The sequence below is a fragment of the Silene latifolia genome, chromosome 10, assembly GCF_048544455.1.
Source record: "Silene latifolia isolate original U9 population chromosome 10, ASM4854445v1, whole genome shotgun sequence".
Lineage (NCBI taxonomy): Eukaryota > Viridiplantae > Streptophyta > Magnoliopsida > Caryophyllales > Caryophyllaceae > Silene > Silene latifolia.
The window spans coordinates 153,381,600-153,404,431 of NC_133535.1; the positions used below are offsets into that span (position 1 = coordinate 153,381,600).

Consider the following 22,832-nt stretch of genomic DNA (forward strand, 5'->3'; position numbering starts at 1 on the left):
GTTGTTGAAGATGTACACATCGTATCAAATAATTATTAATTGAGAACAATACATTTTATTATATCCGTACTTCCTCCATTTTGGTAAATACGACGTTTTTGTTTTTCTAAGTGTCCCTTTAACTTAAATTTTTACAAAGATTTAGTAGTCCAAAAATTATAAAACCACATCATTAAATTCCTTATAAAATGGTTTTTATATGAGTATACATTTTTTTTGGTGACGAGTGAAACCGCACCGCTATCTTTGGTGCGCGTGGGTAAACCCCTGGTGTACGTGATAACCTGCAAACCACGTATACTAGGTATCGAGGGTGACATACTTGAAAGTCCATTGTTAGACATAGACTCGGGCAAGAATGCTTCACAAGATTTTGCTCTTGGAGATAGTATACATTTCATGACATTTTTTTCTCATATTTTTAATAGAATAATAGACATTTAAGAGAAAATGAAATGTATCTAAAAGTGAGAATAACACATTTATAAACAAACAAAATGAGTATTAATTAATTTTTTTTTTTTTTTTTTTTTTTTTTTTTTTTTTTTTTGGGTTTTTATCATGTCACATGTTAAGGAGTCATTTAAAGAAGGAATTACACCATTAATCCTCTAAATGTGGTAATTATCACATCATAATTCAAAATTTCATGAGATATTGTTTTAATTCTTTCCTTAAATGGCTCCTTAACATGTGCTCATGATAGAAAAACCCCTTTTTGTATTAGAATTTTAGTAACAACCCGTGCATTTTTTGCACGGGATACTTGTGTTTATATAACAACCCTTATCATACCATATCACTAGTGGGTCATGGGAGGCTTTTGTGGAAGCCTTGCGAGGTGCTTAATTCAGCTCGCACACGCGCGCGTGCTCGAGCCCGGCCCAGATCGGGATTTGGGATTTGGCAATCGCCCGCGGCGGGCTGTGCCTATCTTTTTGGGCCAGAGACGCGTCAATGCAATTAAGAGCTGAATCTTTTGTGTTAATGCCCCCTTAATTGTGTTTGACTGCTGTAAATGTGGAGACATTTTTGGCTCCTCTCCTGCTCCATTTCTCCTATAAATATGACCTTCCTTTCACTTCAGAAATATACAACAACACTCTTCTCTTCTTCTCGTCTTATTCTTCCTCTATATAATTTCTGGGTAAAGAAAATTATGTCGTTCCAATGCTCTCAGTCTCGAGTGGGCGTGCCTAAGTGCAGTAGTGTAAATCCTTGGGGAACTACCGGTCATCTGCTGATCGCCACCACGGTCGTACCGGAAATATAGTTTTCAAGGCGGGGCTCTCATACCACGTCACTACAAATCGGTTATCTCTAACCTTTTGGTGAATACTTTTGTTTATGGAACCCGCTACCCGTAAGTTTGCACAAATATGAGTCGGGGGTGTTTAATGGGTATTGATAATGTTGGTATCCCTTTTGTAGCTCCTGGATTTGGGTATGTATCATCTCTTGATGACTATAAATATGTTCGAATTTCGACAATAGGATGGGGAAGTGCACAAGTTAGTAATATTGCTCATATCTTCTCTTTTCGGGAAAATAAGTGGAGAAAAATTGAATTTAATCATGATGTTTTTCCTTACGGAAAGCCAATGCTTCTTAATGAAAAAATATATTGGGTTGGTTATAGTGTACAAATTACCCCTGTAATTGTTTGCTTTGATTTCGTGCTAGAGAAGTTTGATGTAATTAAGTTGAACTTGGTCCGCTTCTCCTACTTAGGAGTCATGGGAGCGCCTTTGAGCGAGTCCAAATATGATAGTACAAATCCAGGTGACGATTTAATAATTCAATACTGGGATCTACTATAATAGATAGATCTATTGATCTACCAAAGGAGATAATATTAGACATGGATTCTCAAGTGATTGGGTACACGAGGACCGGCGGTTTTTTTGCAACGGGGAAATCCAACGATGGGGTCGAAGTTAGGCGGGCTGAGAGTAGAATGGTGTGGTTAGTTGAGTCAGTTATGAAACCTATGCAATGCAAAACGCTTTTGAAGTTCAATAATGCGCCGCTTAATATTATCGACTATGTCCCAAGCCTGTTATCGTCTTTTCCCATTGAGGAGTCATTGGAAGCATAAAGACTATAGGCCGTGTCACCGTGGTATGATTAACCCATTGTTATCTTGCTCCTTGGCCAGTATAAAGACATTGGTATGATGTCTTGAAAAGTTAAGTTTTTTAAGGCAATTTGACATAATTTATATTAAGTCTTTTGTAAAACCGTTGATTAAAATATATCGTTATACCCGTTAAAATCTGCTTATTATTAGATTGTACTTGATCAGTATTGTAGAACTTGACTTGTTTGATAGGATCTGAAATTCTAAAGAATCAATTAAATTTCACAATAGGTTATGTAACATAAGCGAAGTATTTAGCCGAAAATAAAGAAAATAAAGGGAATAACGGAGTTTAGAAAGCATTATTTCAACCTCGACATAATATATTCTTAAAAGTGATACTGCCTTATTATAGAAATTCATTGTCTTAGTGGCGCCACATGGACCTGACCAAATTGGCGCGGCATAAATCCAAAGATCGAGCAAAGTATGACCCGAAAATTACAACTCTTAAATAATGTGAACCAATTGACACAACCTGGGAAAGGTCGGACTTCAATTTGTACATATTTTATATTGAGTACTATTTTTCGCCGTAAAGGTTGAGGTACACATGACCGTGCCACCCGTTACTCGTAATTATTTATGGCATACATGACCTAATGTATTTATTTTCCAAATGTTATAAAACTAGCATATTCTCCACAAACTAAATACTATGAAAACTTCAAAGTAATGCTTGATCGCTTGGCAATCAACATGTAACCAACAAAAAAGAAAAGAAGAGAGAGAAGGTCAAAACAAGGATGAGAAAGATCCAATACAACAAATAGAATTAAGAGAAATGATATTAACAAGATTGCATATGAAATCCATTTTTCGATTCAAGTCCGTTTCCAAACTCTGGTATTCTACTCTCTCTTCTTCTCATTTCGCTTCTGCACATTTGAAATTTCCCAACCCTTTACCCATAGAATCCTTTCTCATTCGAAATGGCAACAAATTCCAAATTATGTCTTACAAAAATGTCGAAATTGACTTGGTCAACATAGAGGTTGACTTTGATGTAGGTGATGAGAAAATGGATTTGGTGGGCACTTGTAATGGGTTGGTTTGTTTAGGATCACATTCTGGTCGTTTGTCCATTGTATGGAATCCAATAACCCGTGAATTTCGAAAATACTTGGAAACCGAAATCTCAACTCTTTCGGACCAAAATGTTTGGTCTATTGGGGATTTGGGTATGTTTCTACTGGTGATGACTACAAGATTGTTCGGTTATGTATGAATACGTCTAGTCATTCTTTGACAGTTCACGTCTACTCGATTAGGTTAGATACATGGAGAGTAATCAACAACGATGCTTATGATATCTCTAATATGAGCTATCCAATGTTGATACGTACATCAGGACTCTTCGTCAATGGGACATTATATTGGAGGTTGCCCGAGGCAATTTGTTCCTTCAATTTAGAGTCTGAGAAGCTCGATATATTCCCACCACACCTCGAGGTCATGATCAACACACCATTGTCATATGTTACGTTTAGTAACATGTTATTTGTCGTAAATGGGTGCTTATCTACGTATGGTCCATGCCGTAGAGGTAATGATCATATTTTTACTATTTTGAAAAGCCCGGAGGTTGTTGAACAAATCATTGTTCCTAAGGATGTAGGCCGGGTTGATGCCTTATGCCGGAATTTTAATTGGATTCACCCGAAGTGACAAGATCTTTACACAATATTCAAGACGTCGTTTAGGGGTTATTGATCTAAGTTTACATCCTTTGAATCTCACACCATTGATGAAACTTGGAGGAAGGGGGGGTAACGAGGTCTGTTAGTTATTGTACAAGTCTTATTTCACCTAAATCTCTGTCTTATAAGAATGTTTAAGTATATTGTTGGTCGCACACGTTGGTTGCTAAGTAGTGTTTTTCTTGTAGTGCCAACAATGAGGAATACGCACAAAACTTGTAATTGTCTATGTATGGTACATGTCTTAAGTAAGACCGTAAGAGGGTGAAACTATAGTCTCGAATCTGGATAGTCGGTACCATATTACCATCTAGAGTTGGCAATGGGTCATGTCGTACCGGCTCGGGTCTCGGCCCGTCGTGTCCAGATTAAAATTTTGGCTCGGTCCAGGCACGGTGAATCGTGCTAATGGGCCGTGTCGTGCCCCCCACTGTGGCCCGCCCTTGGCCCTGTCATAGTTGTGTTCGGGACGTCCATGGCCTATGGGCCGGCCCAATGACTTAATTTGTTTTTTTTTTTTTAAATGATTAAAGTAATGTGTTTATTGTGACGCTATGCAACATAAAGCTACAAAGTAAGTTACAAAGTACAACACTACTAAAATGTTTACAGTAGTAATTCGTATAATTCCCCAACATTACACATATCTAAGGCCGACTTTAGAGTCAGGTGGCCGTGCTTGCCGTGTTGTGCCTAGATCCGACTTTTTACCAAATATCGTGCCGTGGGCCGCCCACTGTACAGTGCTCAGGCCGGCCCACTACAGTACCCAAGACTGTGCCGGTCGGGCCGTGCTCGTCCCCTTCCTGGGCTGTCCGTTGTCAAATCCGTATATTATTAATCCAAACCCATATATATATATATTAAAATTAAAATAACAAAGCCCTAGCCGTACTTCATATCACTACGTCCCTTTCTCTCTCGATTCGTGTGCCGCCCTTCCCTATTCTTCTACCAGACAATGAGAGACAAAGTGCCAAATGATGTTAGTCGAAAAGGTAGACGAGGCCAAGTCAGATTTAGGTGAAGAGGGGAGAACCAAAGGTACCTCTCTGATGATTTAATAACTGAAGAAATACTTACAAGATTACCCATTAAATCCGTTCTTAGATTTAAGTCGGTTTCGAGACAATGGTACACTACTCTTTCTTCTCGTGAATTTATTATGAATGCCTACCTTATCAAATTCATCTATTCTCACCCTTATGCTCCTGGGATTTACACCTTGTTTATCAAATCTGGCAAGAATTACTACATTTTCTCTTATGAATATGATCAAATAATTACTCGTAATTCTGAAGATAATTTGGTACAAATTGAAGTCGACTTTGGCATTCACAACAATTATTATTGTTACCTTCAACTACTAGGATTCTTTAATGGGTTTATTGATATAGCTGTGTCGCCTTGGTCTAAATATTCCCTTGTATGGAACGTAGCTACCCGCAAAGTGCACAAATATGAAGACGACTACGAGGATGGTAATTTAAACACTGTTCAACCAAATTTCAATTTTGAAGCAATAAATAATGATGACAAATTATATTACGCTTCTCATAGTAGGAAACATAAACATGGTAGTATTTTTGTTACTTTAATTTGAATGTTATGACTACTTGTTCAGGTACGAGGTGGACCGCTTGGATTTCGGCCTATTTCGCATCAGATTTGCTATGACTTAATTTCGGTTTGGTTTATGGGTATAAGTTTATGAAAATTCTGGTAGGTAATCTTTCAATTTTGTCTTCCGTCAAAACCGGTGAGAACAAGAGTGATTTCAGAGACGAGGAACATATCGTCTTTGCGAAATATACTTGAGAATTATTTTTCAATCGCCTCGTCTGTGATTTGAAGAGTGTGGTTAATATTGTAAGATATGTTCCTCGCTTAGTTTCGCCTTTTCTTCAAATTTTGCTCCTTAACGAGTTAACGGTGGTTTATTCCCAATGAAGTTTAGAGGCTTTGGAACCCAAATATTCAGGTGTCATTTTTACCGTCTTTCATTAGTTCCTCTCTAAGCTTTACCTGAATTTATGGGCTTTCACGCGTGTATTCATTAATCATATCGGCTTGTAATTTTGTCTAGACTACTATTCAAACGTGCAATTACTTGGCTAGGACGATAATGAGACGAGACAGCTCACGAACAATTCGAGATCGGCTCGGTCAAAGCTCGGCTCGGGCTCGGGATCGGCTCTAGAGCTTAACGAGTCAAGCCGAGCATACGGCGACTCGACTCGAAAAGCTCTCGATCGGCTCGAACTTGTGTGATTAGATAATATATTGCTCATATGTTAAAAATATTCTATCATGATTATATATTTGTATCACACATACGAATATCTCACTTTGATTTGCCAAATATTTTTATGTATAATCTTCGAGCCTTCTTATTGAAAATATCGGACTCGAGCTCTCATTAAAGCTAACAAGCTTGATAACGAACCCATTTTTTTCAAGCTCGGATAAGCTTGATATTGGCTCAAGCTCGAGTTTGCAAGGCCAATCTCGGGCTCGGCTCAGCTCGTTAACACCCCTAGGTTTGGCGAAGAAAATATTTGATCCTTCGAAATGCGGGATCAAAACCCTTGAGGGATCGCGTTCAAACCTCCTACGTGACGTGAATACGAGTTTACCTAATTATAGTAAGACTCTTAATAATAATCTTATTATATGTGGTGACCAAATTACTCCCAATCCTTAGTTTAGATAATACTCGTATATAGAAAATAGGAGATTAAAAAGGTTGGAGTATTTTTGTTAAATTTTTCATATATTAACAGAATGAATATATTAATTAACTTCACAATTCACATGAACAAACCCTAATTCTACAATTCACTTCACGGTCATTCTTTACAATTTACAATTAAATCTGAGAAAATGGAAAACATACACCCGCATACTTCTAAGAAGGAACAAGTGATTGGGCAACGAAGTTACCTCTCTGACGATTTGATATTTCAAGAAATTCTTACTAGATTACCCGTCAAATCGATTCTTCGATTTAAGTCAATTTCGAAACAATGGTATTCTACTCTTTCTTCTTCCAATTTCGTCAATGCTCACCTTATTAAATCCCCCTTTTCTCACCCTTCAGCTCCTGTTAACACCTTGTTTATTATGGATCTTATGAATTTTTACGTTTTTTCTTACGATGATGATCAACTTTCTGGCAATCTTGAAGATAATTTGGTTAAACTCGACCCGAGGTTTTCGGTTGAAAACGATGATGGTCTTCAACTTACAGGATCCTGCAATGGGTTGGTTTGCTTAACCTCACTTACTCGTAATTACTTTATTTTATGGAATCCGGCTACCCGTGAGTTTCACAAGTATGCTTCAGATGAGTATTTAAAGCGTTTTAATAAAGCCACTACCTATTTCACAACTTCTGGATTTGGGTATGTATCATCTGTTGACGACTACAAATTTATTGGAATTTTGACAATACGTCAAGGGAACGTACAAACTACTATTGGTTGTATCTTCTCTTTGAGGGAAAATAGGTGGAGAAATATTGACTTAGGTCATAACCCTTATTTTCTTTTTGGACAAGGAGTGCTTGTTAGTGAAAAACTATATTGGCGTGCATATAGTAACCAAGCTGGTGGTTTACTAATTATTTTTGATTTAGCGGTTGAGAGGTTTGACATGATTAAGGTCGAACGGAATATGTCGGACTTCTTAGGAGTCATGGGAGGGTGTTTGGGCGAGTGCAAGTATAACAAAGGCGACAAGTTAATACATATATTGGAACCTCCTGCAGTGGTGAAATCTATAGGTATACCAAATGGGTTGACATTAGAAGTATTCTCTCAAATAATCGGATTTACGAAGACTGACAAGTATTTTGTGACTTTGCCATTCAATTACAAGGGAACGATAATATTCCCAAGTAGAATTTTGGGGACAGTTGACACGCGTGCTAGACCTATGCAATATAGAATAATTTTAGAGTTTAATGAGTACATTGAGATTGCAAGATATGTTCCAAGCCTTGTTATGCCATTTCGAATAGAGGAGCCGTCGGAGGATAGATGCAATAATTATTTCCCTGCTCCTTGACCGGGTTTACATTCGGTTTTATACTAAGGTTTTATCTTATCATCTACTTGCGCGAGGTCTCTTGTAAGATTGTTTAACCAAGATTTATCACCAGACTAAACATAGTATGCATCCTCTATGAATAACTGACTAAAATGTGTTCCAAGCTTAGTTTCGCCTTTGAGAATGGAGTATGTGCTATGATTAACTCATTGCCGGCTTGTTTAATTGCCTATATACGGAGTACTTTTTAAAAACAGATTTATAATTCAATGACGTATTGTCTAATCTAATATCATCGAGTCTTTGGAGTGACTTGTTATGTCAAATTATGTTTGATTTAGATTGAATCGGATTTCGTATACTATTTAAGGCACTCACATTGGATTTTTCGATCGATATCAATTCAGATATATATTTTCTATCATTTTTAGAGTTTAGTTCATTACTTGATCAGATATCAAGTGAAACTATAAAGGTGACAAGTTCATGCAAATATTAGAAAGCCCCTCAATACTTAAATCTATTTGTCTACCAAAGAAGCTCAGATTAGACATGTCCTCTCAATTCGTCGGGTTTACTAAGGCGGACAATTATTTTGTGACGGGGCCGTTATGTGATGACGAGGGTTGCTGGATTACAACACTAGGGCTAGTTGACATGGGTACCAAACATATGAAATACACAACACTTTTGAGGTTTAATATGGGGTTTAACATTTCAAGGTATTTTCCAAGCCTTGTTTCGCCTTTAACCTATGCGCACTAGACATAGAATAAGAACACAAAAAAAAAAAGGAAAGAATTAATTTATATTTTTTTTATGGAAAATTGGAATATCTTATTACTTTTACTTTTCTTTACCATAAATACATTTATTTCTTTCCTTTTTTTGTTTTCTTATCCTATATGTCTACGCCTAGTAGGTATAGGTTAGAGAAAAATTCTTGGGTCCTCCGGGAGGACAATAAATGCGTCCTCCTTAGCCAATAAGAGGCTTTATTTTCATTAAAAATTATATAAATGTAAAGGTAAATATAGGAAATACTAGAAATGCAAGCTTCTTATTGGCTAAGGAGGACGCATTTATTGTCCTCCTGAGGACCCAAGTTAGAAAAACCCAATTAAAATCCCCTATTTACTAAAAGAATAGGCGAAACTCCAAATTTTTCCACCTAAGCATATTTCCTAAAATAAAATTTAGTTATTTTAGCATATTCTATAAGTATGGTGGGATATAATATACATAATCTTTCAGATTTATATATTTATGTCGTTTAGTATTTTACATTTTACACAAAATTATCTCCAATCTTTTTATGATATAAAAAGTAATTTTGTTTGTTTAAAGAATCATACGAAAAAAAATTCATTGATTTTCTATGATAAAAAGTTGAAGCTAAAAATATATTATCAGTAAAATTTTATAAAATAACACCATTAATCTCTCGGTAATAGGAAAAACTTTCATTATAATGCTCATTTAATGATTAATACGATTTTGACTTTGATTTTTCAAATCAAAATATAACGATGAGAAACGTAAAAAAGAAGTTAGTTAATTTAAATTTCATAAATATAATACACTAAAAAAAAAGTAAAACTCTATATATATACCGTGCATATATACACGGGAGCTAAACTAGTTTATATTATATAAATAAACCCTAGCACAACCTCAAGCAATACCTCCCTTCTGCTTTTCACTTCATTGCTTCCCTTTACAGTTATTGACCAACAAACCTACCTTTCTGATGATTTGATTATTGAAGAAATTCTTACAAGATAACCCGTCAAATCGGTTCTTAGATTTAAGTCGGTTTCCAAATAATGGTATTCTACTCTTTCCTCTTCCGCTTTTGCTAATGCCCACCTTAAGAAATCCCCCTTTCCTCACCCTTCCGCTCCTGTTAACACCTTGTTTATCAAGAATTGTAACAATTATTACCTTTTTTCTTATGATGATGATCAAAGTTCGAGTAATTTTGAAGATAATTTGGTTAAACTAAACGTGGACTTTGGGGTCCTCGAGAATTATCATGCTAAACTTACGGGCTCCTGCAATGGATTAATTTGTTTAACTGTATATTCTAACCCGTACTCTTATGTTACTGATGATAAACACTTCATTATATGGAATCCGGCTACTCGAAAAGTGCAAAACTATGAGTCAGACATTTATTTAAATTGTCAACATGATATTATATCCCCTTTGGTAGCTCATGGATTCGGGTATGTATCCTCTGTTAATGACTATAAATATGTTCGAATTACGACACGATGGGTGAGTGCAAATGGTACTAGTATTGTTCATATCTTCTCTCTTAGGGAAAAACGGTGGAGAAAATTCGGATTTGATTTTAATAAGTTTAATCCTAATGGAAGAGCAAGACTCGTTGATGAAAAATTGCAATTTGGGTTGCTTTTAGCATGTCAGAATTGCAAGATCCTTTTGTAATTGTTAGCTTTGATTTGAAGGACGAGCGATTTGACCTAATTCGATTCAAGACGAATCGCCAAATTCCTTATTAGGAGTCATAGGAGGGTGTTTGAGCAGGTTGTACCTTATTTGGACAAAGAAAGAAGTGGTAATGGAGATATTAGAATTAAATAAACAAGAGAAGTGTATTATTTTGCCAAAGGGGTTGTTTATAGACGCGTTCTCTCAAATGATCGGGTTTACGAGGACTCGCAACATCTTTGTGATGCCATTCCGGTTTTCAACAATCGCCCATCATGGGATTCCCTGGAGAACATTGTGTGTAGTTGATGATAGAAAACCCATGCAACACTCAATACTCATGACGTTCAATGGGAGTGTTGATATGGCAAAATATGTTCCAAGCCTTGCTTCGCCTTTTCCAGTTGAGGAGTTATCCGAGGCATAGAGATGGTACTTTGTGTCCAACCATAGAGATTGGAAAAGCAGTTGATTTTCAATGTCGTTAGTTACGCTATTCTAATACGAAGTACGGAGTACTCCTTCCGTCCCAATTATTTGTTTGACTTTGATTAAAATGCCCCAAAGAATAAAAAAGCTAAAGTAAATGTGAGCCTGTCACCACTTGTGTAAATCAAATACGTCCTAATGTTCTATGCCGGAAATTTGTACTCGAATGTCCGTATTTTCTGGTGAGAGCTGAGCTTTTAATCGTCTTAATGGTCTGTTTGGCAACCTAGATTTCATTTAGAAATCTGGATTTCGGGGGACCCCTTTATCGAGCCCCCCCCCCCCCCCCCCCCCATTTCCAAATCCATATCCCTCTACACTATCTCCTCTACCTACCTACTAGTTGCTAACCCAAATTCACCATCTTCAAAGTTTGAAACAAATGAATTATGATGCCATTAATTTGAGATTAGAGTTCTTACGATTTTGCTCGCACTTCAAAAATCTCAAATTACGATTTTGCTCCAAAGCTCATACTCCAAAAGATTTTGATCATTGTAACTCGTTACTTACGATTTTGCTCGCACCAAATTACTGCTAGAACAACAAATTGTTGGATGGTACTCAATGATTAAATGATCTGATGGTGTGTTTGGGAACCAAGATTGTATTCTCAAATTTAGATCTGGACCAATTTGCATGTTTGGCAAACCTATTGGATTTGGATTTCCAAATCCCTCCCAAATCCGAGTAAGGCTAAAATAAACCCATTTGAAATCCACTCCCTAACCCCCCTCATTTCAAAATCTTTATTTCACTTTGCTAAATTGAAAATGAAGCATTTCAAATTAAATTCTTGTTGCCAAACACTCTCTGATGGTGTTTGTTGTTAACAATTGTAAGTTCTAGCTTTGAAGATTTAATTTTAGATGATGATGATAAAACTTATTAGTTATTCTTTCATGATATTTTTTTTTTCTAATTGTCTAAGTTGAATATTTTGTTTTATATATCTGCTTAAAAGATAAGTTTGGATCAATATTCACATCCCCTAAACAGGGGAATTAAATTGAAAATTTGAAAATTTTCCTTTGCCAAACAATGTAAATTGATTTTGGAAAAAAGATGTCTTTAAGTGATATTCGATTTGGAAAAAAAGATATCATCGCTTTAACTTATTACAAAAGTAATGGTTACTCAAACGTTTTTAACCTAATAAATTTTGACGGACTATATCTCCTGGTCACGAGTTTAAAAAGTTACGATTATTTTTTTTCCAAATTGATGGTCTTCATATGATCTTCCATCTTAAAATTTTTTGCTTTCACTATCTATAAATATCGTGAATGCAAGTTGTTGAAAATTGTCCCAGCTGTCGGTAGGGATATTCCTGATCAACACAAAAATAAAAAAAAATAAAAAAAATCCTAATCCCTTGAACTTCAAAATTTTAATAAATTATACTCCGTATGAACAAACCCTAACACAACTTGCTTAACACCTTTTCTCTTTACTACATTGCTTCCGTTTACGATTATCGAATATGATACACAAACAGCCGCCTATTGCTAGCAAGAAGAAACAAGTTATTGAGCTACTAAGCTACATCTCTGATGATTTAATAATCCAAGAAATTCTTACAAGATTGCCCGTCAAATCCGTTCTTAGATTTAAGTCAGTTTCTAAACAATGGTATACTACTCTTTCTTCTTCCGATTTCGCCAATGCCCACCTTATCAAATCACCCTTTTTCCCCCCTTCCGCACCTCTTAACACCTTGTTTATCAAATCTGGTAACAATTATTACCTTTCTTACACGGACGATCCAATTTCTGGTAATTTTGAAGATAATTTGGTTAAACTGGACTCAGAGTTATGGGTTGAAAACGAACGTCTTGTACTTACTGTGGTCTTTATAATGGATTGGTTTGCTTAACACAATTTCTATGAAATACTTCATTATATGGAACCCGCTACCCGCAAAATGCACAAATATCACCGGTCGATGGGTGTCTAAATCTTTCCGGTAGTGTTATTAATGGATTTGGGTATGCTTCGTCATTGATGACTATAAATATGTTCATATTGTTCGAGATTTTGGAACCGAACAATGTAATAATAGTGGTGTTTATATCTTCTCCCTTAGGGAAAATAAGTGGAGAAAAATTGATTTTGATTATAATGTTATCTTTCGGATTGGACGACCGGTGATTTTAAATGAAAAATTATATTTTGTTGCCCGTTGTTCCCAAGTCACCTGTTACGCTTAGCTTTGATTTGGGGGTTGAGACGGTTGAGGTAATTAAAGGCGGAGGCTTCCACCTAGGAGTGATGGGAGGATGTTTGAGCAAGTGCAACTCTTTTAGAGAAGATGACATGGTAATGCATATATTTGAATCTCATGCACTAGTGAAATCTATTAGTCTTCCAAAGGAGTTGATATTTGACATGTCCTCTAATATGATAGGGTTTACGAGAACTGGCAAGTTTTTTGCGACATGGTCATCCGAAGATGAGGTAGAGCATATCGGAACTACAACGGTTGGGATAGTTGACGCAAATGCAAAACCTGTGCAATATACAAGGCTTTTGACGTTCAATGAGACGTTACTATTGCAAAGATATGTTCCAAGCCTAGTTTCACCTTTTCCTATTGTGGAGGAGCTCTCGACAACGTAGATGCGATACATTGTTCGTTTTGCCTCTATTCCCATATGGAGTCATCGATGAATAGAGATTCAAGACAGTCGACAAAGCACTATGTACTTTGGTTAACTCATTAAGACAGTTTATCAGTGGTCTTAGATGTGTTAGTTTATAACACACTAATTTGTTTGAATTAGAAAATAGTCGGAGTACTTTGTTAACATTCAATTTTGTTGTGTTTATGCAATATTGAGCCGATACTAAAAGTCTAAGATCATCAGATTGTGTAACTCATTAATCATGGTGTCCTTTGAGATAATGTTGTTGGGGGTAGTTTTTATTCCTTGCTCAGTACATCTTTTGAGCGACGGTCGTATATATTTGTACAACATAGTGCTTTAAGGCGTAGAAACATCTTGATTTTACGCCTTAAAGATAGAGACGTTGTGCCTATATGCCTTACACATGTCTTGGTACAACTACGACCATGGCATACAAATTTTTGCGTTCCTTGCTAAAAATGTTCCGGATACAACATGTGTAAATTCCTTGTATTTTGCTGCCCTATTTGCTTGACAGTGGTGATAGACATTAAGCATGCGTTGCTTTTACTTCCATGGCACATGACCTTGGAATTCTAGTTTTTCACCTACACCCCTCAGGGCAAGAGTGATTTTGTTTTTTATTTCTTCACAGTTGGTGTTGGTCGGAACGTATTTGCTGCTTCTTACCTTTGCTTTTAGGGTACTTTCTCTCTAAATCTTTATTTGAATATATGCGCTCTTGCGCAATCATTACCCTTACGCGCTGCTGCATACACGTGGGGTCGTTTGGTTTAACAAGTCGGAATGGAATGGAATGAAGTTTGATAGTATGGTGGTATGGGGTTCTAAATCCATACTTGTCTAATCTTGTTTGGTTCATCATAAATTATAGAAAGAGGGAATGGAGTTTGAATCCAAGGGAGGAGGGTGGATATGAGATTCCAAGGGGTTGGGGTGGAGTTAGAATCCATTGGGTATCTAACTCCATTCCAAATCACCCCAACCAAACAATGGAATGGATCAAATCCATTTCATTCCATTCCAATATGTCCAACCAAACACCCCAATGGTTTGACTCCTCCCAAGTTTGGATTTTTCATTCGTAAAGAGTCGGATATCAAACCCATGACCACTTGATTAAAAGATGAAAGCCCTTACCATTCACACCAGTCAACTTTGGTCCTAATCTAACTTATGCAAATAAAATATTCACATGAGTATTTCCTAATCTAACTTAGAGCAAGTCCAATGGTTTGCCTTAGGGACTTGGTTGCAATTTTAAGAAATTGCAAGCTAGTGGCTAGACCATTGGACAACTCCATGTAGGATAGCTTAAACCAAGCAACTAATTTCATTAAACTAGTAGCTTAATTGGCCCTACCACTAAAATACAACCAATAGAAATTAATTGATTTATTAAAATTTGGGTCAAGCTAGTTAAAATGTAAGCTAAACCATTGAAATAAATTTGTAGGATAAAATTAAATTAGCTTAAAAGTGCGGTCCATCTCGCTTCAGACCGCCTTATTTCAGACCGCAATAAGACCTCTCATAAGTGAGAAGTACATGGGTGGTGGGACACCCCATGTGCTTTCCCACTCACACCCCAAATGGAGTTTTGTGAGGGGAAATGGCGGTGCAAAATAAGAATCTGTAAAAAGCGATATGACAATGATAAACTAGTTGCAACTAGCCTACCATTAGACTTGCTCTTATGAAAATACAATTTTCACATAAGTATTTTCAAATCTAATACAAATATTCACAATTAAAAAATGTAAAGACATTAGAAAAGTCTAATAAGATGGAAAACCGACTTGACTTAAAAATATTTCCATTAATTATAATTACGAGGTCGGCTTGTAATATTATCGTGATTATTCAAACGTACAATTACATAGGCTTGGGGAAGAAAAATTTGACCCTATGAAAAGCGGAATCAGACCAAAACTCTCGAGCGAAAGCATTCATACCACGTGATGAAAAGTTTTAAAACCCGAGTTATATGGGAATACGTATATGCTAAATCCCTTTTGTTTGCGGGGGCGGACCCATTCTAAAGCATGGTGTAGCAAATGCTACACCAAAAAAAAAAATTAATGTGAGAAAAATTAAACTTGCTACACCATAATTACACATTTAAGGCTAAGTAATTAATCAACTTTTTAATTGTATGCTTATTTGGTGCAAGTAATTAATCAACTTCTAAAACTGAATGCAAATTTACTGCTCACTTTGGAAATCTACACTCCCAACTCCCCAAATCGTGGGGTTTAACATTAATGCTGTTAATTTTTGATTGTTTCAAACAACATACTTGTATACTAGATATATAATTTTGTACTATGAAGTATTTATCTAACTAGGTATTGTCTTTGGTTTTTCATTTTGATTCATATAAATATGTGAGTATATAAAAATAATATTAAAAACACAAACAAAATAGTAATGACGGATTTGCTATAATGATATGTTTTAATTTTGACCCGACCCGAGAACCTGAATAGAAATGACGAATAACGAGTTGGTTGTCCAATAGATAACATTCCAATCATTGGTTATTTTTAATAACATTATAATTTTTGCTACACCATAGATAAATTTCTGGGTCCGCCCCTGCCTGTTTGCTAAATCCTACACATTTTACCCTAATTTTTCATATTTGCCCTTTGAAAAAAAAAACTGAATAACAAAGAAATCTAAAGAATAAAAAGGACTTCTCTCTCTTAACCTAATCAATCCCTTCATCGTTCGACTTCTATGGATCGTAATTTGCACATATCAAATGTAATTTCGTCGTTTTATCAATAATTGGTATAATTTCGTCGTCTCTCTTTACATGTCATTTTGGTCGGAAGTAATAAAACGAAGTTTGATATTATTTTCTGTCAAATGTGACCATTTTTGAAAAATAAAATACCATAAGCTGTAACACTAACTTGATCATTGTGATTACATTTGACCATAAAATAGTCACAAAACTCCGTCTTATTTATTTCAGACGGAATAGATCGTCAAACAAGAATTTGCGCAATTTGTCTGTTTTTGATAATTTATTTGTCGATCATGTGGTTTAACCATTTACTCTTCAAACAATATTCCAAATATTTTGGTAATGATTAAGGTCCCGATTTAGTTTTTTTCTTTTTTTTTATAATCGTGAAAAATATATATATTCTTTTAGAAAAAAAGTATACGTATTAATAGTCGTATTAGTTAGGGCCCCTTTTCGGGCATTTCGCACAGGGCCGCCGAAATCTCCCAGACGGCCCTGATCTTAATGCCAAGTTGGGTCTTGTTCGCTCCACCTGTGCAATGCTTGATACAAGGCTTGAGTTACTCCCTCATCAATTGAGCATCCACATATGTATTGACAGTCTGTTAGAGTTAGTTACAGATATTTTGCTTACTTATATATAAATACACATGTAAATACTTGTACGTTAAGCTTTTGATTAATAAAATCAGAACCTTATTTACCGTTGCTGTTCATCATTTCAACTGATCAATAATTTACATTTACCAGAATTCATCATAATCTGAAATTCAACATAGTTGAACATCTAAAATTTGTTGTTACTTGGAGAAATTGATTATAGTACATTTTGTATAGATTTTTTTTTTTTTTGAAAATACTACGTTTTAAAATATTTAAGGCACTTTTTATCAAAATTTTATACCAAGAAGATGATAGACTAAAAATAAGAGAAAAGTGTGAAATATAAGGAGAAAGTTATCGAACCCGACTCAAATAAACCAAATACAACTCAAGCCTTTAAATAGGCATGAATCCTAAACAAACAAGCTCTACAAACTAGGAAGTAGTGGGGAGCAATCCCACGACTTGTATCACAACAACAATCCACTAAATACACAAGTTATTGACCAACTACCCTAGTCTTTAGGAACAACCATCTAAGAATTAGGAAACTAATTTTTGCTAAATATTTTGGATCATGTAATCCAACAGAAGACACCTTTTGAAAATATGAATCATGATAATGTTATTCATTCCTTATGGAAAATTATATTTGGCTACTTATGTTGATTTTGACAATATATATCAATAGTAGCTTTGATTTTGGACTCGCTAAGTTTGAAATACTCCGTAATTGAGTTGAATTTGTACTACTTGAATTGATTTTGTACTGGGAGAATGTTCGAGCAAGTATATAACTACGCGTGGTAGCACAAATACCCGCGACAGGTTCCTGTATGTACTCTTGTATTATTGAATGAATTGTATGTTGTGATGAAAGTAATAATAAAAGGAAAATACATGAGATCTATATTTATAATAGATACAGTATTATTACATTGTGTATTATACGTTTAGACATGTTCTCTAAAATAATCGGGTTTACCAGGACTGACAAGTTCTTTGTGACGGCGTCTTTAATGATCATAAAGTCACATCTTGTATGTACTCGGAAAGGGAAAAAGGCGAGTGGGTCTGGTCTGGCAAGAGACAGTTAATATTGCAAGATAAGTTCCAAGCTTAATTCCGTCTCATCCCATTACAGAGTTGGCGGAGGCATAGAGATTAGTATACTACACTGCTCATCTCGAGCAAACGTAAGTTCATTGAGTCTCCGATTACAAGTATTTTGAAAGCCGCACCAAATGTTAAACAAAACGCCTACACAAAATTTTCGGTTAAGAGATACAAATAACCGGAGAGGATACCCCAACTCCCAAGTACTCTAACCTGTCCAATAATGAAAGTTGGGGTGACATACTTGTTGGAAAATAGGGGCTTTTTTTATGGCTTGAGTATTTTTCATTTGTCCCACATCTACCTAGTATAAAAGCTAGGTTTTTTAAAGCTTTTTAACTGGTCCCTTATTTATAGGAGTTTTTTTTTTTTTTTGGTTGTACAGACCCACGTTCTATTGTACTATTTAATTACTTTTCTTGTGCATTTCATAAAAGATGAATAGATGATCAAGTATAATTTCAATTGATAAAACCATGAGTATGTCTCCTGAGAGACGGTCTCTTAATAAGCTTTATTAATAAACCATTGTACAATTTTAAGAAAAAGTGGCACTAAAGGTAATAAAATAGGTACAAATCATGATTAATGATAAAACGGGTACATTTATTATGTAATTAAGTACGAAATTACTATGTCACGATCAACAATAAAAAGGGTACGAAATACAAATAAAAGGGTACGAAAGATTGGTCTCTCAATAACTTAGCGAGAGACCGTCTCTCCCAAGTTTTAGTGTAAAACCATACCTTATAAATTTCCCAAACATTATGTATACATTTGTTGCAATAAATATTTGTAATGTAAAAAAATTACAAAATCTGAATTTGTTAACCTTATCCATTTGTTTGAATGAATAAATAAATAAATGAATAAATGTTTCTAATACAAAAAATTATAAAATTGTAATTTGTTAACATTATAATATCATACTTATACAAAGAAAATAATGTACACAAAAAATATACAAGTCATAATCAATCAATACTATATATTAAATCCAGAAACCAAGGGATTTCAATGTAATTAAAGAAAGTTATACAAATTAATTATACTATATAGTTTTAAATCAATAGCACCGTGTGGTAGACCCGATTAAGGGATCTCAATGCAAATATTATATAGTTTGGATTAAAATTAAATTATATAGAAGCTTGGTAATTTTCCTAAACATAGTCAATTTCCTTAAAATAAAATAATTAATTAAAATGGTCAATTTCCTTAAAATAAAATAATTAATTAAGATGGTCAATTTTAAGGAGTCTAAAAGAAAGAAGATGCCTGACAATTTTCCTAAATATTTATAAAATACTAGAAGATGATCAATTTCCTTAAAATTAAATAATTAATTAGTATAAACATGCACACTTATGGTATTAATTATCATCATCATAAAATTATATATTAAATTTAAAATCTATGCAATTTTATTAAACTTTATAGTTTATTAGATGTATAGAGATGTCAATTATTTAACATACAAAAATATAATAAGTAGGTTATAAATAATTCAAGTTAGATTTGATTTAATGCATGTATGTAATATATGTATAAAAATATATAATTCTCTTAAAATTGCATGCCTAAGTAGTAAAAGTAATTTACAAGAAAGAAAAGAATTGTAGTAACATTGGATATAGTTATATGATAGTAAGCACTCATTTGAATAGTAAAAGTAACAATATTATCAACGAGATTAATGAGAGTGGTGGAAACAACAACGGGAGTAGTAAAATAATCAATATTAATGCGGCAATAGTGAAAGTAACAATAATTACGGCAGGAGTAGTTAAATTATCAATATTAATGCGGCAGTAGTGACAGTAACAATAATTACGACGGGAGTAGTGAAAGTAACAACGATTACGGGCAAGTAGTGAAATGTTATTACTATTGTTTCGTTAATAAGAGTAAAATATTAATAGCGGGAGTAGTGAATTTGTCTCAAAATTAATTTCATCGTAATTTTAGAATATGTTATAAAAAATATATTAATGATAAATTTATGAGTTATGCAATTTTAAGTAACTTTATTTAATGAAAAAAAAAATAATGGTAAGTAGAGGTAGCACGGGCGAAGCCGGGCACCAATACTAGTTAGAATTAAAGCTGAATCATATAATTATAATTCATAATTCCATAATGTTAAAGAAAAATGCAGAATTTAGCAAAAAAGCTTTTTTCTTTTTCAAATCTTAAAAATATAAATCCTCATAATAAAATAAGTATATTCCAATAATTTATGCAAAAATAATCATAATTTTTTTTTCCATATACAAAAACTAAAAGAAATGTACATTAAATCAGAATTGCAAAACACTCCAAAAAAGCACAACTTTAATAAAAAAATAAACTAAAAGTTTATTATGAGAAAAATTGAAGTTTATTAAGTAAATAATTTAAAAGTTTGTTATAAAATAAATAAAAAAATGCAAAAATATATATGCCAGACAATCTACCACACTGTCAATACTTGAAGGACAAAAATTGATCTTTGAGAAAAACAATTAACTTTTTTTCATTTAGCTGCTCTTCTTGAAACTTTAACCATTATTTAGCCATCAAAAGAGGCATGCAAGCTTCTATTTAAAGAATATTGATGAGTCGGAAAAATATGAAGGTGTGGTGTTTTATTGAGTGTGATGAGAAAGGTGGTGGTGTATTTTTGTATGGAAGGAGGTTGTGGTGGGAGGCCACATAAGTGTTTGTGTTGTTAGTAAAGGGAGGTGGTGGTGAAATATGAAGTTGAAGCGGCAAGGTGATCCAAAAATAGGTTTTAGGTAATGTAATGCAAATATAAGTAGTTAATTAGGTTATTAGCTTGGCTTAAATACAATGTTTCATTTGGGCTTTCTTGCACAAATAAGACATATAGACATCGTAAAATAGTGAATTAGCCCATTTAAATTTGGGTTGAGAATACTACTATTATTAGTTTATTATTATTATTAATTTATTTTAATGCTTCGTATCATTTTAGTGACTTTAAAATTATTTATTTTTGTAGCTGAAAATTAGAAACTGATAAGATAGATGATTATATAAAAAAATGTTTGGCAAATTAATCAAACGATAATCGATTTTGATAAATGACGTAAAAGGATATGATAATTATTTAATTGTATCTATTTAAAGGGTAAAAACGGAAAATCAAACCACATCAGTTACCTGAAATCTCAAATGTTACTCTAGGTAGCATTTCATTTCAAGTAGCTTATTTGGTTAAATGAGCTACTTGCCAAACGCTTACAAAAAAAATAAGGTACTCGAAATTTTGGTCAAATAAAATACTTTGACCAAATCGGGTAAATAAATGTCTTATTAACGAAGCCTAAGTTAAATACGAGTATGTTTTATGTTTTAACACTTTTATTTAATGAGATTCCAATACATAAAATAACCTTTACCGTAAATTTTTACATCGGTGAGGAATTCTAAAACTATCGTAGAAGATATACAGATGTTTATTATCTCTATTACCTTAAAAACTTTAAAATACTAAACTCTTTGTTAAAATTTGTTGTTGAAGATGTACACATCGTATCAAATAATTATTAATTGAGAACAATACATTTTATTATATCCGTACTTCCTCCATTTTGGTAAATACGACGTTTTTGTTTTTCTAAGTGTCCCTTTAACTTAAATTTTTACAAAGATTTAGTAGTCCAAAAATTATAAAACCACATCATTAAATTCCTTATAAAATGGTTTTTATATGAGTATACATTTTTTTTTTGGTGACGAGTGAAACCGCAGCCGCTATCTTTGGTGCGCAGTGGGTAAACCCCCGGGTGTACGTGATAACCTGCAAACCACGTATACTAGGTATCGAGGGTGACATACTGAAAGTCTGTTAGACATAGACTCAGGCCAAGAATGCTTCACAAGATTTTGCTCTTGGAGATAGTATACATTTCATGACATTTTTTTCTCATATTTTTAATAGAATAATAGACATTTAAGAGAAAATGAAATGTATCTAAAAGTGAGAATAACACATTTATAAACAAACAAAATGAGTATTAATTAATTTTTTTTTTTTTTTGGGTTTTTATCATGTCACATGTTAAGGAGTCATTTAAAGAAGGAATTACACCATTAATCCTCTAAATGTGGTAATTATCACATCATAATTCAAAATTTCATGAGATATTGTTTTAATTCTTTCCTTAAATGGCTCCTTAACATGTGCTCATGATAGAAAAACCCCTTTTTGTATTAGAATTTTAGTAACAACCCGTGCATTTTTTGCACGGGATACTTGTGTTTATATAACAACCCTTATCATACCATATCACTAGTGGGTCATGGGAGGCTTTTGTGGAAGCCTTGCGAGGTGCTTAATTCAGCTCGCACACGCGCGCGTGCTCGAGCCCGGCCCAGATCGGGATTTGGGATTTGGCAATCGCCCGCGGCGGGCTGTGCCTATCTTTTTGGGCCAGAGACGCGTCAATGCAATTAAGAGCTGAATCTTTTGTGTTAATGCCCCCTTAATTGTGTTTGACTGCTGTAAATGTGGAGACATTTTTGGCTCCTCTCCTGCTCCATTTCTCCTATAAATATGACCTTCCTTTCACTTCAGAAATATACAACAACACTCTTCTCTTCTTCTCGTCTTATTCTTCCTCTATATAATTTCTGGGTAAAGAAAATTATGTCGTTCCAATGCTCTCAGTCTCGAGTGGGCGTGCCTAAGTGCAGTAGTGTAAATCCTTGGGGAACTACCGGTCATCTGCTGATCGCCACCACGGTCGTACCGGAAATATAGTTTTCAAGGCAGTGGCTCTCATACCACGTCACTACAAATCGGTTATCTCTAACCTTTTGGTGAATACTTTTGTTTATGGAACCCGGCTACCCGTAAGCTG

The 22,832-nt window shown here is 34.4% G+C and overlaps 1 protein-coding gene and 1 long non-coding RNA gene across 3 annotated transcripts; both read left to right on the top strand.

Moving 5' to 3' along the window:
- The first annotated feature begins 4,740 nt into the window (after nucleotides 1–4,740).
- On the top strand, nucleotides 4,741–5,672 carry LOC141609375 (uncharacterized). 2 transcript variants are annotated; one of them, XR_012527385.1, is made up of 2 exons: nucleotides 4,741–5,321; nucleotides 5,465–5,672. It is a non-coding gene; the product is annotated as an uncharacterized LOC141609375 (long non-coding RNA). The 2 variants fall into 2 exon arrangements; XR_012527386.1 differs by having other exon boundaries at nucleotides 4,741–4,974.
- Nucleotides 5,673–6,723: 1,051 nt separating this feature from the next.
- Nucleotides 6,724–7,908, top strand: LOC141608588 (putative F-box protein At1g32420). The gene has a single exon (XM_074427929.1). It carries the CDS (start codon nucleotides 6,724–6,726, stop codon nucleotides 7,906–7,908), a length of 1,185 nt encoding a protein of 394 aa, XP_074284030.1.
- The last annotated feature ends 14,924 nt before the right edge of the window (nucleotides 7,909–22,832 follow it).